General features: G+C 40.5%; 1 protein-coding gene across 1 annotated transcript in view; it reads right to left on the minus strand.

The window, feature by feature from the left end:
• The window catches only part of LOC117476537 (WD repeat-containing protein 70), a 38,829-nt gene that overhangs the window by 4,869 nt on the left and 15,793 nt on the right, over positions 1-18,167 (minus strand). Inside the window, exons 11-15 of the mRNA XM_034123152.1 lie at positions 8,991-9,090; positions 8,491-8,575; positions 8,252-8,390; positions 1,920-2,020; positions 667-746 (exon numbers count right to left, since the gene is read on the minus strand). Of these exons, the coding sequence (XP_033979043.1) occupies positions 667-746; positions 1,920-2,020; positions 8,252-8,390; positions 8,491-8,575; positions 8,991-9,090 (505 nt within the window). The remainder of the gene's footprint in view (positions 1-666; positions 747-1,919; positions 2,021-8,251; positions 8,391-8,490; positions 8,576-8,990; positions 9,091-18,167) is intronic.

Consider the following 18,167-nt stretch of genomic DNA (forward strand, 5'->3'; position numbering starts at 1 on the left):
TGTCTGCGATATGACAGGATGACAGGTAGGGGGTCATTTGTGTGTGTGTGCGTGTGCGTGTGTGTGTGTGTGTGTGCTGTGTGCTGTGTGCTGTGTGCTGTGTGCTGTGGGCTGTGGACCAGCAGGCGATCACGCCATCAGAGCAGGAGAGGCTGCTGTCCCTAGCGTGATCCTGTGACTGCAGAGCACATGGGCGCAGCGTGGCACGGTGCCCTGCGGCTGTCGCTCCACTCATCTACACCCTGCTACATCAGCTAATGGGCCCGTAAAAGCTCTTAACACTCTATTCTTTGAAAAGCCCCCCCCAGTATAAGATTGAGTGTTTAAATGTTTCTGCGCGTGTGAGAGAACAGCAGGAGAGAGGTAGCATGCTATCTGGCTGGTTTACTTTTAGTTAAAGAAGGAGGAAGCTTAGAATAAGGCCGACTTGTCAAATTTTATCGAGGTCTTTCTCTTGTTTTCAAAATTGACAGTGCCTTATCATGTGAGGAGCAGATGTGTTAGCGGCTGAAGGTAGAATAAACTTCTGAAGGGCTTTGAGTAAATGTTTACTTGTGAAATGACCATGCACAGAAAGGCAAGAGGGTGGGATATTATGTTCATAATGTATGGCAGATTTGAAGAAGATATGGATGTAAGTGTTTAAATGGGCAAGGAAGAACTTACGTGTGATGATGTAATCTTGTGTTAGGGTCTCTGCTTGTCTCTCCTTGCGCTGGCTCTTCACGACACACAGCTTAGCCCCCCTGGAAAAGAGCCAGTTAGTTACACATTATGCTGTTTGAATGTTTCATGTAGGAAAAAGGAGGTGAAGGGTAAAGCCTGTCTTGTTTTATTTAATTCACCTGAGGACACCAACAATAAATGTATTGAACAACATTATTTGCAGTCACAGTATGTATATGTATATATGATTATGATATGATATATATTTAAAGCTCTTTGAGCACCAGGAAAAGTGCTATATAAATCACATGTATTATTATTATTATTATTAGATGTTTCCGGCTACTGTAATATATTGTGAAACAGTCTACATTTTCTAGAACATTGTGTATATATAGTATTCTTATGTCCTTTATACTGTAGATATGTACATAAACTTGCTGCCGTTTATTGTTTTTATTGTTATTTTAGTTCATTTTATTATGTTTATACTTTCTTCCACCTTTAAAGATTTTGAAAGATACACTTTGCTGCTGCAACAAAATCATTTCCCAATGTGGGATCTGTTGGGAAAATACTGAATGTACTCTTCCAATATCAGAGTACACATGATAACAAAGGCCCTACGCAGCTGTGTACACGACAGGATGTATGATTACCTGCGTCAGGACACACTGTTTGAGGCATATGATAGCTATGTGACAACGATTAACATGATGATACAGCCTCTATGGAGATAGACATATGACAAGCATGATCATTTCTGACGTGGGTCTTAGCTAATCTAAACTAAACATTGAATACTGCTTTGAACCGGTATTCCTGCATCGTGTGACCGTGTAACACCCTCTCTTGTATAAAAGCATGTGAAGGACACTGTTCGAGGAACCATATGCTCTGTATGTGATGACCACCTCCATTCTTGCAAGGATAATAAATACATGTATCCTGATATTGAAGCTCAAGCCGGTGACGAGTGATATTTTTCTAACAGGATCGATAAAGTACCTATCTATTTATCCATCAGTCTTAAACACAGATAGAGATGTAGCTGCATGTTAATGTTAAAACTGTATTTACACTGTGTTGATGGAAATTAAATAGTAGTGCAACCGTGTGGCTCTTGCATACGTTTTTATAGATTTTTGGCAAGTTATTTCAGGCTGTGACTGCACAGACAATAAAAGGCGAATTGTTTCAAAAGAAGCTAAAATAACACCAGCCTGTTTTCTAAAAGGTCGAACTGAACTTACCTGTGGCTTTTAACAGGGTCATAGTAGACCTTGGCCAGGCCACTCGAAGTTCCCACCATTATCTGGTTAAGTTTGGGGTGCCACAGGCAGCGGACGACACTCTGAAATACACAGAAAAAACACAGCGTTTATTGTCCAGTAACTGCAGGTAGTGAGTGTGAGGAGAATAGGTCATGCTTTAAAGCAGCAGCTCACAGCAGGTTGAGAGTAGTTCAAATATGAAGTATGTTTCTGCTTCTCTGCTGACAAAAGGTGGCGGTCATATTTGATTGTCTTCAGTATTGTGAGTGTGTGACCCAGGTTGGTTGTGGTACAGTGGGGATCAGTCCCAGCCTGCTCTGCTGCTCCAGTTGACTATATTTGGATGTTGGGATGAGGACTGGATCCCTCAGTCTGTGTGTGACAGATGGCCCAGTGCCAATAGGCAAATGTGACCACATGTATCCAGAGGTGTGTGTGTGTGTGTGTGGGAGAGATAGAGACAGAAAGGGAAACAGGGGTAGAGAGAGAAATACACACACAGTGATGAAGACCCTCTGTTCGTTCTGTGATATGTGAGCTTCAGTAGAGAGCTGCAGTAAAGCCTCTACACACATTATTAGAGCATCACAACTTCCTGTGACGAGTTGTGTTTAAGCGCGTCATGTATACGTGTACGTCCAGTAATTGTACAGCATTTTGAAAGCACTTGTCTTTATGTGGAACAGAGTAGGCAGTCTGGGTGGGGGGGGACAGGGGCGTTGGATGGGGGGTGGGTAAGAGAAGCACTATGACTGGGATGTCCAGATTCTGTGACGGTGAAAGCTGCTTAGCACCCAGCTGTTCAGCTTCCCACCAGGATACCATGGGAAGGAGTCTCAATCACACACACACACGCACAAGAGGAGAAACACGTATGTGTACGTACTCATGCATGTACATATAGAGAATGTAAGCAGGGCTAGTTGTTTTCACTTCAATATACCTATATATGAAATCTATCCTAACACAAAAGCAAATTATCAAATCAAATATAAAAAATAATACACCCAATATTCCATATACAATACATTTCTCTTATCTTGTAAATACAGCATAATTATCTTCCAATATTTTCATGCAAGTATGACATAAGACTTTTTGACTTAAAATTGTTCACAATCTGCTTAAATTTGAACCAAACCTCCCACAGTATCTACAGTGTATGGGCAACAGCTCAGTGGTGTGTAGCTCATGGGACAGATGAGGGTTAATCTGCTCAACCAGATCATGAGCCGGCTGTAATTGATAGAACGATCTAGAAAATGCTTTAAAAAGGATCTGCTTAACGTGAGCCTCACATAAACCATTAATGCACTGATGGAGAGATAATAACATGTACAAATAATTCTATTATAGGACTTAATAGGCACAAACATAAAAGGGTTTGCAGTGCACTGCATTAACTTTGCATTAAAACAGTTAAATTACAAAAGAACAAATACAAATCTGCTCTGTTGGACTTTAGAGAGATTCTGTTTTTATAAACCGCTCATCACTTTTAGAAACATGTATCAACATGTATGCATTTTGCACATTGAAATCCCACTATGGATGTGCTTCAGTGTAACTGTGTAATGGTTATAAATTGCCCCGTCAGAGTTGCTAAAGCAACACGGACAGTCCCTACAGGAGAGGGACGGCTGAGACGACAGTTAGGAATGTTGTTACACTCCGCAGGTACCGTCACAGCTAAAGGAATTCACTGCAACACAACATAGCACGACGAATCAGGCCGTAAAACCAAAACAACGGCCAGGTTAGTGCAGCCCAGCCAAGTTGAGAAAATAACCTCATCAGACCCAAACAAATCATCCTGTCAGCAGTGAAACCAGTGAGAGAGAGAGAGAGAGAGCAGAGGCGTTCAGAGGGGCCCACCCCAGCTGGATCCACTGAGGAGCCCACAGCCAAGCCCAGCTCAGTCCAGTCCAACAGTAAAACTGCTCTCCAGATATGCAGAGCAGCATGTTTATACTCTAGAAACCCATGTTTACGCTTCACGTCCACAAAATTACATCACATCATGAAGGAGGAAACTTTAATCAGTCAGTTCTTCGGTAGCAGCCTTTTTTGTCCCGTCAGATTAAAGTACCAAAAGTTGATTATGGATAAATAAGACAACAGCGACTCGCCCAATAAGTATGGTGATTATGATATAAAGTTATGCAGCAGTAACGGGACACCACAGTCACAGCTGTGTTCCTTGTTTGGTCCATGGTGAGTGGATCCAAATGTGCAATGCTTCTGAAAGACTTGGCTGCACAGGCCAGCTGAACGCAGTCAGGGAAAGGACAACCATCAAATTAGCACCTCAGCTACACACCGAGTGGGCACATGTCCGAGAACTCTGTAATTATGAACTGCCTTACTGGAACGATTGGCTTTTACATGACGCAAGATTTACTTGGGTTAGATGCACAAGAAAGAACACAGTTAAGGCCTCCCTTTCAATGTTCAAGCCTGACTGCTCTGCGAGGATGAAAGGCTGACCATTCGTATCAAAGGCCTCGCTGAAGAGCATGGTACAGCTCACTGTTTAAGAGCAATTGAGCATGAGATACTTAGTGTAGCGTGGGCAATCGGCAACAAGTGAAGGGGACCCCATTACATGCCAAGAAGCATCATAAAGTACATAGTAGGGCTATGGTTCAATTGGTTCTGTAGCAGCATCCTGACATGCATTTTTTCAACTTTTCAGCATATTATTCTAATTATTCTGATAATTTTTTAATTAAAAACACCTGTAAGCCAAACTGAATATCAGATTTCAAAATGTACGTAATATGAAAATCATATTGGGTATGCTCTGTTGCCACGTTTTCTCACCCAATACACATACAGATCTCCTAATTAAGATTCATTTACCAGTATTGATCCAAATACAGTGATCTTTTATTTTTTCATTTTTAAATATGTCTGTATCACTGATGGATATGATTTGGCGTAATGTGTAAGGTCATGAGACTGTAACTACACATAACTGGTGGGGAAATGATCCTGTACCAACCTTAGTTTTAGGAAAGTGCAATGTTTTTATTTTCTACAAGATTTATTTAATTGTGTTTTTACTAAATAATGAATTACTGGGACTAAGAAATAACTTTTGGTTGATACCCAATCCATTTAATAAGGTCACTATCATAAATACTAACAATCTTTGGTGGATGAAATTGGTTGATTATTTTTAGGTCAACTGTCAAGAGATGAGAGACAGAGATATAACAAAGGACTTCGCCAGATTTGCCAATTAAAGGCGATCACAAAATACCAAGTACCTATGGATACACACATGCACTTAAGTTGCGTACAGGACACAAAAATATATTCACATGTTTACAGAAAGTGCATGATGATGGCAGGTGTTGGATTTGGGATCCAGCCAAATGCGATAGTCAGCTTGGTCTCACCTAGTTTCTGACTCTTTTGATGAACTAAATTAAGCTTAAGAGTGTCCCAAGTATTTACCCAATGGGCCTAAAACAGTCTCTGCTCCAAAGCGTACCCCAGAATCCAGGTCTGGGGTTATGTAGACTGTTTAGGTAGAGATGATTGGTGGCCCTTCCTTTCACTCGCCTGCCTGGTACGCCACTTTATAAAGACTGCACTTAAATTCTTGGGCCATCCGAGGAGCAGACGGCTGATGTAAACATAGTAAATAGCACATTCATCAGGTTCACTGAGTGCATGTCAACCACACAAAGCTGATCTGCAGCAAAACTACATTTCCACTTTTTAAAGGGGGTAAAGCTAATGATGCCATTGGGTGTGTACAGTATGTGGGATGAGGGGCAACTTTCATCATACAGTAAAATGCCATAAAACACATAAAAATAGGCTGGGCAATCTGGCAGCTTACCCTTACCGTTCCCTCTAAAAAAACTCTCCTTATTACTCTAAACCTCTAATGAGGTTACATGACAAGAACGATGGCAAGAAGCTGCTCAAATCTGTGTAAACAAAGACACGTCAGTGGATTTTCTCTGCAGTAGTTTTAAGGAAAATAAAAGGCTCATTAATGTGTTCAAAACATGACCATATAACTTTTAAGAGGTAACAATTAACACAAATACAAATATTGCCAAGACATTTGGCAGCAAGAAGCAGTATCTAGACCGGATTGTTTTATGTGGCACAGGGTTGGATTTTGTGGGAAACTAGCGGGAATGTTCTGCAGCACAAAGGGTGAGCAGATGGGAAGAGCTTTTGACGTCTTTCCAGGGAAAATGAACCCGAGTTCTACAATGGTAGATGGTGGAAAGCCAATGGAAAACTCACTTCCAAATGTGTACCCACTTCTGTAAAGTGAAAGAGAAGAAAAGTGTCCATGGATTGATGTAAAGGAGGTGGGTTGTTAAGTGTATACATACTCTTTGACCCAAAGTATCTCAGGTCTTTCTTTGAGGCTGCCTATAGAGATTTTGTGACCATGGTGAAGTGAGTTGGAATGACTCTGCAGGAAGACCTTAAATACAACTTATAAGGATAAGATTAAACCTACAGTTGTTGAGTAACACCATTATCACCAGTGTTTTTTGATTGAGGTGAACCATTTAGCTGTCAGGTTTTGTCAAATGTCCTTTTCTAACAACACATGAGCTATACCTATTAAAACGAGTACAGAAGCAACACTTTCTATACAGCCGGGTATGTAGAACATACGGCATTCATTTTGAGACCCTTGCACAACCACTAGTGTCCCATTACGGTGAGACAGATTGTTGTTGTTGACCCTCTTAAATGAAGGGACACCAAGGTACTGACAGGAAGTGTATTGATGCTAAAACGAATTATTGTGCAATTAAAGTTAACACAAAACTCAGTCATTTTGTTATTCTAACTTCAGATGAGCTCACACTCTCCTTTGAATTCAACAATCATCCTTCTTTATAATTTGACAGTTTAAATAACTCTAAAAGGTCTTCTTAAGATAACAAAATGTCAATAGATAAGAATGAATTTATTAAAGTAAAAAATATTAAATGGGTCACATTAAACACAGAGCTCACTCCCCTCAGTTAGTGCAACTGTGCACTAAGAGTGTGTGCTGTGCTGTGCCAAGGTTTGCAAGCGAACAGCTGGCTGGCAGGACAGTGGGACGCTTGGACACACAAACCCAGCTTTTGTCCCTTTCCTCCTCTCTCGAACACGTTGCTCATGTGAAAGTGTCATGCCTTAGTAAGGCAGACCAAGCTAGAAGCCATTAGCCTCTGTCAGACCTCACTGTTATGACTACAGATATACAGTACTAAATCTGTTGAAAAGGAGAGGAGGAGCAGGAAGCTACAAAAAAAGTATTTTTACTGAATACAGCACCTCTGCCCTTTATTTCAGCACCTATGGCTGGTAGCCCTCACCACAAATGGATTTCTGAGAAAGCAGGATTAGTATAAAATACACAGCACGCCAACATGTTTGACGGTGGGGTGCATGTGAATGGAACACGCTGCTTGTGTTTGTAGATAATTCAATTTAAAATGTAACTTAAAGGAATATAAAAGCGTATAAAAGCATTAATAGCTGTCTTGCCAAAGGTCTGTGGGAATGACTTGCAGTAAGGAAAGGTCACATTACTCTACTTTCTCATAGGTGGCCTGTACTTTTTTTCTTTACTTTCCTCGTCTTTTGCCTCCATACCCCTCTATAATTCATACTCGTATTCCTCCTGTGTTTTCCCCAAAACAGTGCCACCGTCAATCTGTCATCCAGGGAGTCTCTGAAATACGACTAGCTTCGGACAAGCAGTAATTTAAAAGGGAAAATGTTTAGTCACTGCTTCATAATCTGGGTATTTGATATTTGATTTACAAACAATAAAGAAACCCAATTCCCTTTTAAAGATTCTTTAGTATAATCACTCCATATCAGACTGCTGACACAACTCTGCTCACCATTCTGGATACGTCGCTATTATTTACCCTGGTGAACACTTCTACATAGTTGCTGGTACCATTTAATGAATAGGACAAAAAGAAAGTTCTAATCCGTTGGCAACATCTCATGTTGGGTTAAATAGGAACTTAACTGAACCTCCATTTTATGTCAGTCAAATCTGTCCTGCTACCATTGTTTTCATGGAGTTTTAACCCAAAAACATTTAGAGGCCGCAGTTTCTTTAAGCCCAGACTCCTTACATGGATGAAGAATGACATACACATTGTTTTCATTATGTGTTCATTATGTGTCATAGTGGATTCATTATGTTTGTTTTCCTCTGCACATTATGTTGGGTCATTTTGGTTTGCAACAAATCAAGCCGTTGAAAAACATCCTTCAAACAGAGCAGCTGTGGTTGTGAAGATTAAGGCAGGACTTACTGTTTTGGGCACTTCTATTTCATAGACCTTCTGGAAGGAAGCTCGCTCATAGAAAACCAACTTTCCATTTCCCTCGTCTTTCTTCACAGAGGTCCCCGTAACAAGAAGCTTATCATCAGGGCTGAAGCAGCAGTCGGTCCTGGCAGAGAAAACGACACCCATACATTATCATCAGTTCATAATTCACACATTATTTACATGAATCAAGCAGATTTTCGAAGAAAGTTTCAAATTCTCACATTGAAAAGTAGTTGGTCAGACCCGTAGCTACGTTCACGGGCTTTTTGAAGTTACGTATATCCCACACCTTCAGAGTGTCATCGCCTAGAAAATAGATGGAGACAACAGGTCGGACAGACTTTAAATGATGATATTTACAGAAAGTTCAGACAGTTATTTACTTTGCCTTTTCTTGATTAGAGTTATTTTCATTTACATTACATAAATATGTTGACTGAAGGACTCTTGCACAGAGTTATGGGCTGTTTGTCTTTGTGTCAGAAACCTCCTGACTGGGTCACATGCCAGGGAGTAACTCAAGAGTTTCCGTCTCTATAGCTCTAGTGAGTCTTCTTTGTTTTGTTGGTGGTGGCGCCTGCTTATTTGCAAAGTAAGAGAGAAGCTACTTCTCTGCTTAAAAAACGTCACTTTAAGAGTAAGAAATTAGACCTTAAGCATCCTCAATGTGTGTAACTGCTGGCTGTGGTGTTGGAAGCATACTGTAAACTGAATGCCTTACCTCCACGTGAAGCGAGGGTCACGCCATCGTAGGAAAAGGCGATGCAGGAGGTGTCTGATCCTGGAATGTGTGCTTGCTTACAGTGAAACTTAGTATGGACCTGAGAAGAAAAATAGAAAACAATGCATTTTAAGTTTATATTTAAAGACAAACTAGCATTAAAAGGGTCAAATAAATGTAAATAAATGTCATTAATCCAGGTCATGTGCTTGGTCTGGCTAGTACCAAGGTCATAATAACACTTCTTTTCTCTAATTATAGTTATCTGTAAGTGACAAAAGTAGATGTAATCTAGCAAATACACAAGGGGATTTATTTCTATGCTGTTCAAATGTATCAATTATCACAGGAATTACAAAGAAAACTAAGATGTTATTGATCAATGATTACAGAACAACATGAATAAATAGTGCAGTCCTGGCTACCACTGCATTTCCCCTACTGCTCATCAGTATCAAAGAGAGCTTGTATAAAGGTCCCGGTGCACTATAGTATCAAACTGCCAATGCTTTGCTTCAGTAGCAGATGTTTCGCTCACTGCAGTAACACAAAGACCTTTTTTACTCTCCGTGTCTTCAAAGAAACACAAGGTTTCCATTTCCTTTATGAACACCACACTGAATAGCCCAGTAAGTCTTATGAAACACCAGCAGCGTTACATTGCACCCACCGCACTCTTTAGCGAGACTAGAGACCACAGAAATGTACCTTGGCACGTGTAGGCACCAAGTCTGGAAGATTCAGTTTTCTGCTTTGCTGCTATCTGAAATAATATGAACTATTGGTACTTCAGGTAGTTTTCCAGTCAATAACGCACATCAGACACCCTGTTACCTGAAGCCATGAGCTAGGTAGCATCTCTTTGTTGATTCTCTTTGATCATTAGCCATCCTATAACAGGACAACATCAATGTGTACAAAAACACAGGAGTCAGCAGCAGTTTGAGGTTGAGAAAACTAAGATTTAAAAAAACTGTTTGATCAACAACGTCTGGGCTTGGAAGTAAATAAGTAACCCCTAAACCCCTAGAGCAGTTAAAGGACAACTCCAACAATGTTACATATCAAAGTCAGGTTTCTAGTTATGGTGAGGACTATTGTGTTTTAGAATGTATTTTCTGGCTTGAAAATAGTATGCCAAAGCTGAGAAAACACAAGATAATCTGATGATAATAATATAAATATAATAATGTTAGGGTAAAGTGGGTTTACACAAGTTACAAACCGGGAGTTTTGAATTTAAAAGGATTTTAAAAAAGCAAGAGAAGTCCGACGAAAGAGTCCCATTATTATTTATCTAAAACTGAAAGAAGATAAACCTGCACCTAGTTTGATAATTGATTTGCTTCTTTGTTTAATGTGATAATAAACTCAATATCTTAGGGTTTGGGACAGTTATCATCAGATATAATTGATAAAGACAATAAAGAACAAAGAGTTGAATCCCTAAATATCATTAAAGTTATATACAATTCTGAAGCCTAGACAAAACGACACAAGCCCCAGCAACTCACGATGGAAAGAGGTGGTCCACACGCTGAGTATCACAGCCCTCTGAGCAATGATTCACCAATCACAGTCTTCGTCAGGAGATTTTGCCCTGGTAACTATTTCCTCGGCATGTTGCCGTATATGAGAATGTCATCTTACACATCTTGGCTGAGATGATCAGCATGCATCACTGAAAACCAAGAAGGCTGAGTGATATTTCAGCTGAGGTCATTGTATAAAGGTGAGAACAAACTGATGACAAAAGCGAAAGGGGGGGGAAATCACACCTTTGTAGTTCATGGGGTTAGAGCAGATAAATTAGTCGTTTATGAGTTTCAGGAGAAGTGTTGTAAAGACAGTTTGGAAACTATTACAAATAACATTAAAATACAAATCATCCACAATATTCATAATGAATCTCAGCCAGAAATGCTGAAAATTAAAGTCACGTATTCAACATGGCCAGCCATGAGATTCCCTTCCTTACTCTGAGCTAGTGGTGTACTGCTGTAGGGCAGAGAGTGTGTTTGCCAAGGTCTGCAGCTCCAGGCTGGAAATAACCCAGCTCAACACACCGCAGCCCCCCCCCCCCCCTTTCTCACACATACACACAAAGGAACAGCAAGAATGAAAGCTCTCTAAAAAGTACACGGCCACCCAAAATGTGTACAATGTACAGATGGGAAGAGAAGATTACCAGTAAACAAAATCAACAATGTTAAAATGTGTATCATGCTTGTTTAATTCAAGTGTATTAAATGTTCTATGACTAAGAAAAAAGCTGTAGCATTGAGGTTTTAGATCTTTTTAACTCTTGATTTTCTAATTAGAGAAGCAACAACTGAAACTGCTACATCCGCGATCAGACTCAGATAAGTGGTAGAAGATGGATGGATGGGAAGCAACTAGTTATTACATTCGTAGTCAATTAATCTACATTTCAATTATTTAATTTTGTTTAAAAAAAAATGAACAACCCATGGTGATGTCTTCAAGTAGCTTGTTTTGTCCCAACAATCTGCAGGGTTCTTACACCTTTTCCAAAGTCAAATTCAAGCACTTTTCAAGCATTTTCAAGGTGCATTTTCAAGCTTTTCAAGCATCTTACAGCTGTTGTAAATTACATATTTATATACACATACTTATACTCAAATGATTATTTCCCTACCTCACATTAAATCAGATGTTCTTTATGCTATAAACAACCAAATGTGTGTTTCATAATAGCATTCTACATGAGGATGAAAAATTAAAAATGTTAGAAAAGAAAACTAAGTTTAATATTTCAAAATGTGTGACCCATCTGTACGTAGACTGGGCATCCCATATAACCTGGCTGAGCCAATATAAAACAATCAGCCAAATAACTTTTCAATATATTATTGATTACTATTTTTGAGGTACTTTTAGGTTGGCAGTAAACACAAGTCAGAGGTAAATGGTGTACTTTTACTCCACTACATGTATTTAATACCTTTAGTTACTTTACAGATGTGGATGAATGATGTGAAATCTAATCAAGTGTTAAATCAGACTTTAGTTCCACCTGGAGTAAATTCACAAGCTACTCTGTAGTATACAAAGTCATTCAAACTAGCTGCACCTTTACCAGCTTTGAGAACACTTTCATGATCAATCATTATAAAACTTATCATATACACAATTATTAGGGATGCTCCGATCGCCAATTTTGGAGCCGATCGCCAGAATCAGTATCGGCCGATACCGATACCGCTCTCTTTTCCTCTCTCCCTCTCTCTCTCTCTCCTGACAGCCCATCAGTATCTCCTGCAGCTCACTGATCCAGTAATGAGCGACCCGACAGTGAAGAATAAATATATTTATAACTAGTTTAGCTTGTTCCAGAGGTAGATAAAATAGCTAAGTGTGTTAGGTCTAACTCTTAATGTGTGTTTCGCTCCGCTCACCGGTCCGTCACAGCGGGTGGAGCTGCAGGATTTCTGCTTCACACACACGTTGCATACCGATATTTTATTGTCATTTTCGGACACTTAAAATACTGCCAGACTAGTGAAGCCATTTTGGCGAGCTTGTCACAGAGAAAAGTGTCATGTATTTTACATGCAACGATAGCCTAATCTAAAATGCTCTACTACGGCGTACCTTTCGTGTGGTGTGTGGCTCGTCAGCGCAGACTCTCACATCGTTATTGTAGCACACTTTGCAGGAGGCTACTCTTGGGCTTGACCCTCGTCTTAGCCATGGCTTGTATTTGTCTTCTGCTAGCCAACGCTCGTTGAAACGGCAACCTCCTGGCATACTGTCATCTATCACTCTCATCAGAATGCCCAGGTCACACACGTAACAAAAACACTTGCCGGTCACGCGCATTGCGCGGGAAGGCCGGAGCGGAGCTGTTTTATGTAAAAGCGAAGCAATTAAGCGCGCTCCGACTTCTTTATTTTCTTTTAATCTAAAAAGCGAGGTAAAGCATTTACAATTTCAAGCACTTTATCCCAAATTCAAGCACCATTCCCAAAATTCAAGCACTTTTCAAACCTTGAAAACACCTCGTACAATTTCAAGCATTTTCAAGGATTTCCAGCACCCGTACGCACCCTGAATCTGAGACAAGATATTGGCTGCACACAGATGTATGAGCTAAGAATAGCAGCACATTAAGAATATCTGGGAGGCTGAAACCAGCAAATGTTTGACATTCCTGCTTGATGGATGACTTTAATTATCAAACAAATAAACTAGTGGTTTGAACTGCAAAGTCTTTCTGCCTGTGTCTTCCCTCTTCCTCATCTACTTCCCACTGCCTTAGTTTTACGTAGATTCAGCCAGATTACACAGATCGATGATTAAAGGACCGTGATGAAGCAATCGTCTGGGAAGCAGGCTTGCTAACGCTCAAACAAACATAACCTTGGTTTATACAGCTACATTTTCATTAATTTCAAACGGAATGCAAATAAATCAGTGAAAAGAGAATTGCAGCAATACGGGCTTTTGACTCGGAGAGGTGGATAAGTAATTTGAAGTGAGCACAGAGTGTGGAAGACAGATAAGATAGAGACATTCTGGCACAAAGAGCAGAAGAGAGCGGAGCATGGGGTGAATGAATGATGTGTCCTTATGATACAAGAAGGAAACGAGGCCATACTTTACTTTCAAAGTAAATGGAGGGAAGTTATTAACTCGGACGAGACAGATAACACTGTTACCTTGAACTGTAGATAACACGGATTCTACTTTTTCAGCCCATGGCCATTTAGCCTCTCCAGGGATACTTTCCTGCTTCCCATCATCATTTTACTCATATATTACCTTTGACTCAAATCCATTCTACTCATTCCTTATCTTAGGTAATCCTCCTATTATTTTATTCGCAGCCTTGGAAATTGACATGGTTGAGAACTAAAAGTCAAAAGGTCGTTGTAGTATGAAAAAGAACATTTTCTAATCTTACAGCGAGTTGAACAGCTAAGCCATTGCCTATCTCAGGCCTGCTAAAGAGCAGCTAAAGCATAATAAGTAAGGCTTTAACCCCGTCAAACACAACGCATGGTGACTCACTGAGTTGCCTACTTTACATAGGAGGCCCAGCAACAATCATGCAATCAAAACAACCTCAGTCACCACTGTGTCATGTGCACATGAACAATGGGAACGATTCCAAACACACGAAATATCCATTCATATAACTGTAAGCGCATCTATGCATGGCAGCACAAATAGGCTGGGTGGGGTCAGCGGACTATGAACAGGAGGGTCTGCTGATGAACTGTTTTCCTGTACGGTATTTATCTCGTCTTATGAGCTGTCGCATGAAGCTCAATGGCATACAATAAAGGCGGAGAGATAGTCCATGCAGATATGTGTAATGAAAAATAATAATGATGTTGGAGAGATGCAGGGTGAAAATACAGCTCATCTTAAGTAGATATTACACCATAAATAGACTTCTAAGACAAGCGTATTTTAATAAAACATAACCACAAAACACATGTTGTTCAACATGGCGACACGTTTCCTCGGGTCAGCGGGTAAGTAAAGTTATGAGTTCTTGTTCAGCACTCAATAAATCATTCCACAAAGTGTTTGTTTTTTTGTTCCTCTTTTCATCGGATGTCTTTCTTTCCAAAATGAACCCCATCTGCTGCTAGCCCACGCTGTGCTTTAACCCTTTTTATGTTGAAATGTTATGTTATACTGTCTGTCTTCAGTGTCTGATTTGTTTTCGACTGTTTTCTGCATATCAGTTTATATATTTTGAAAATATTCTCTCGTCCTAACAAGAAAAAGGTGGAATGAGAAAAGGCACACCTCGTTCAACTCTGGAGTGTATTATGAAAAGAAAACAAACACAAGGGTGCTAAATGGGTCAAATAAAACAAACCCGGCGATAATACGAATTATCTCAGTTTTATAATAACCCAGTAAGTAAGAGCAGTGCCTTCAATAGGGAAGCTTGTGGTTATTCGAGCTGCTTATTGCAAACATACACTCCTCCAGCTATTTCTAGATCATTTACTGCTGTTGTGAAAGCCTGAGTGTTTATTTACTATCCTGATGTTGGCTGGCATTGGAAGATGCCATGGTGTTTGCTTCCTGTGATAATCTACACAGCCGGTTTGTGAAACCCGATTCTCATACACATTTTGAAGCCTCTCTTGCGCCTCGTGACTTCCTCTGTGCACTGTGCCCTTCTCCTCGGCCTAAACTGATTTTATATGGCCAGGCAGAGTGTGCAATTTCACACACAGATATGCATGAATACCATTTCATATAAGGTTGTCAATACAGGCAAGCATATGCACATGTATCTTTCTTTTCTTTTTTTATGCATGCTTCGTGGGTAACATTAAGCTGTATTTGGCTCTTTTCTGCTGTAACAATGTACATTCCCCCTCTGTGGGACTAATAAAAGGTATTCTGATTCTCATTCTGATTCTGACTTACATGTGCATGCTCACAAACAGAGCCTTTAATCCACATCTACACCCATAGAGCAGCAGGGTTTGATAAATAGCTGATGGACCACAGCGTTGGGTTTCATCCGCAGCAGACTATGCTAACAATCTACCACAGGACCAACTGTTCCAACCACACTGTCTCTGTTTCATTTTATAAATACTGACTTTCACCAACCTTCATACTTTTACAAGTGCATACACCTGAAAGACTGAATGATGCCCACTGTGCAGTAACATCTCTCTCTGACCTCTGTTACTTTCTGAGGATCAAGTGGCCAAACCGCAGTCCTGAGCAGCTGCTCTGATCTTTCATGGAACTCAACAAGTGGTGATGGCGAAGCTGTGTGTGTGTTAGCAGATCACAGTAGAGTGTGTGTCCACATCATCTGACACTGTGTTCCATTGAAGTGACTTGATTTATCTATTTCTACACTGCAAAATGTAGGATCCTGTACATGTTGTTTACGGGTTTGTTTTGTGTGGGTGAGGAATGAGAACTAAACTGAAAGCTGACAAATTCACTTTAATAAAAACCCTTTTTGAAGGTCATTTACTAACTTTTTACCTCACGTGTAAAAAAAGAGTCATGGAAGAGTTACAATGGAAGCTGCAGGATGAGATCCAGCGTAAATGGTTATAATCAAACCGTCTTTATAAACACTTCCATGGAGACATATTCATGATGTGAGGCCCCTGTATGCACTTCCAGCCTGGACTGTTTTCTAAACATTTTTATTAGACTTGGAGAGAGTCCTTTGTAATTCTCAGTTGTAATCTTCCACAGCCCAAACTTTTACGAGCCTCAGAGTTAGTAGTTTACAGTGATGCTGTGCAGGATAGCATTACTGTGTTGAGCGTCCTATTAGGCCAGTAACTGTAAATGGTGTGACTGGTGCGTGTGTGTGATGAGATTAAAAACCTAGTGTTGAGTGGAGTTTACAAAGAACAGTATGGGCTGAAGACAAAAATGAGGCTAAATAATTTAACATACTTATTTTAAACTTCATGGGTATCTCTGGTTTCTCCAATTAATAAGGACTGATGTGACAAAGCCAGCAAAAGCAGAAAACAAGAGAAAGTTTGCCATCATCTCGTGATACACTCCCCCAAAGGAGTAGTCCATCGAACCCACCTCGTCTGGGGTCCCTCTTTGAAGTCTGGAAACATCCAAGTCCACCAGTGACATCATAACATTCCCCAGGTCTCTGTGGTAATGTTTTGAGCGAAGGCCTGCACCCCCCCAACGCACGGACTTTCACAGAGTGCACATTACCTGGCAACCATTTAAACGCAGTCTTGTAATTCTGGCACCGACCCCTCTGGTCAGAGAATGAGCATGCAATCACTCTCTGTGGCAGTCCACTAAAAGAGACCTACTTGACTTCCATCGCAGGATCAATCAGCTTAGTCAGGGTTCAAGAGCACGATGTGTCATCCTCAATAGCTTCTACTCAGGCTCAGCTCGAGCTCAAGGTCATGTACATGATTGATTTTGATTGATCTGCCTGCATATTCCGGCCGTGAGTAATAGTAGGCGATACAACGGGAGATGGGCCTGGTTCGAGTGGGGGAGGGCGCAGTAATAAAAGCGTAGCGAGGTCAACTCCTTTTTAGGATTGTGGCTGGATTGGAGTCAGCAGCACAGGTTGCAGTTTGGGGCAGAGGGCACCCACCAGTCAGGCTCCAGTGGTCAGGCAACAGACACGACTATTGTAAGCTGCTATGGTACGCAGGGTAAATATTTAGCTTGGAGAAAGAGGGGTAATAAATGTGGAGAGCCTTAAATTGGTGGGACGGTGGGATGATGGGCGAGTCTACATTGAAGCACAAAAGCTCCCACAATAGCAATTCTCCATCTGAATACATTTTTTGTGCGTCCTCTGATTACGAAGTTGACTGTCGGAGTAATTATCGTGTAGCCTACTTCTCATTCGACTAATCTGGATAAGCCCCTCTCTCCAATCAAGCTGTTCCAACTCACTAACTGCAGCTTAATTGTCACTGTCACTATTCTCGGATGAAACAACAGAATCATTCAACCTTGTCCACACACGGGGTCGGACAGATGAAAGGATATGAAGTGGAACAAAACGAATTAGAGTAAAAGTGTGCCGAATTGTTTGGCGGGCAGAAAAACAACCTATTATTCACAGTTCATAAAAAAAGACCAGCCAATTGTTCCAAATGGTTTTTGACCTGATACTGGCTGTTTTAGAAAGTATTAAAAAAACATTTCCAGGCAGTCCTCTATCAATTTTTATTTTTGTGTTTTAAGGATTTCTCACACCGTATTTAATCTTGTGAAACTATTTTGGAAAAAGGTTAGAAATAGTATGAGACATTACCTAACTGGAATGACGCCTGCAATATGTCATCTTTAAAAATAATGAATTATGACTACTTCATATCCCCAATGTAAAGCCCCCTCTTCAACAGGAAGCACCTCTCACGATTCTTCACATCTGTCTAGTGGGGATGAATTTTGCGAGTGAGCTGTAAGCTGCGAAACATGTTCCTTTAATGCCCGTACACTAACCAGAGATGTGTCACTGTGACAGGCATCAAGAGGAGAGGCTCATGGGTAATAAGCAGAAATGAGTTAAGGTGAAACAACAAAGGAGAGACCCGGGTTGCGGTCGAATACTCCAAAAAAACAGCTCCTAAGTTCTAACCCTATCGTCTATTCCTTGACCTCGGAGTGAAACGTCATGGGGTTAAGGGATAGTGGATAGGAGAATTCAAA

Source organism: Trematomus bernacchii, unplaced genomic scaffold (assembly GCF_902827165.1).
Source record: "Trematomus bernacchii unplaced genomic scaffold, fTreBer1.1, whole genome shotgun sequence".
Classification (NCBI taxonomy): Eukaryota; Metazoa; Chordata; class Actinopteri; order Perciformes; family Nototheniidae; genus Trematomus; species Trematomus bernacchii.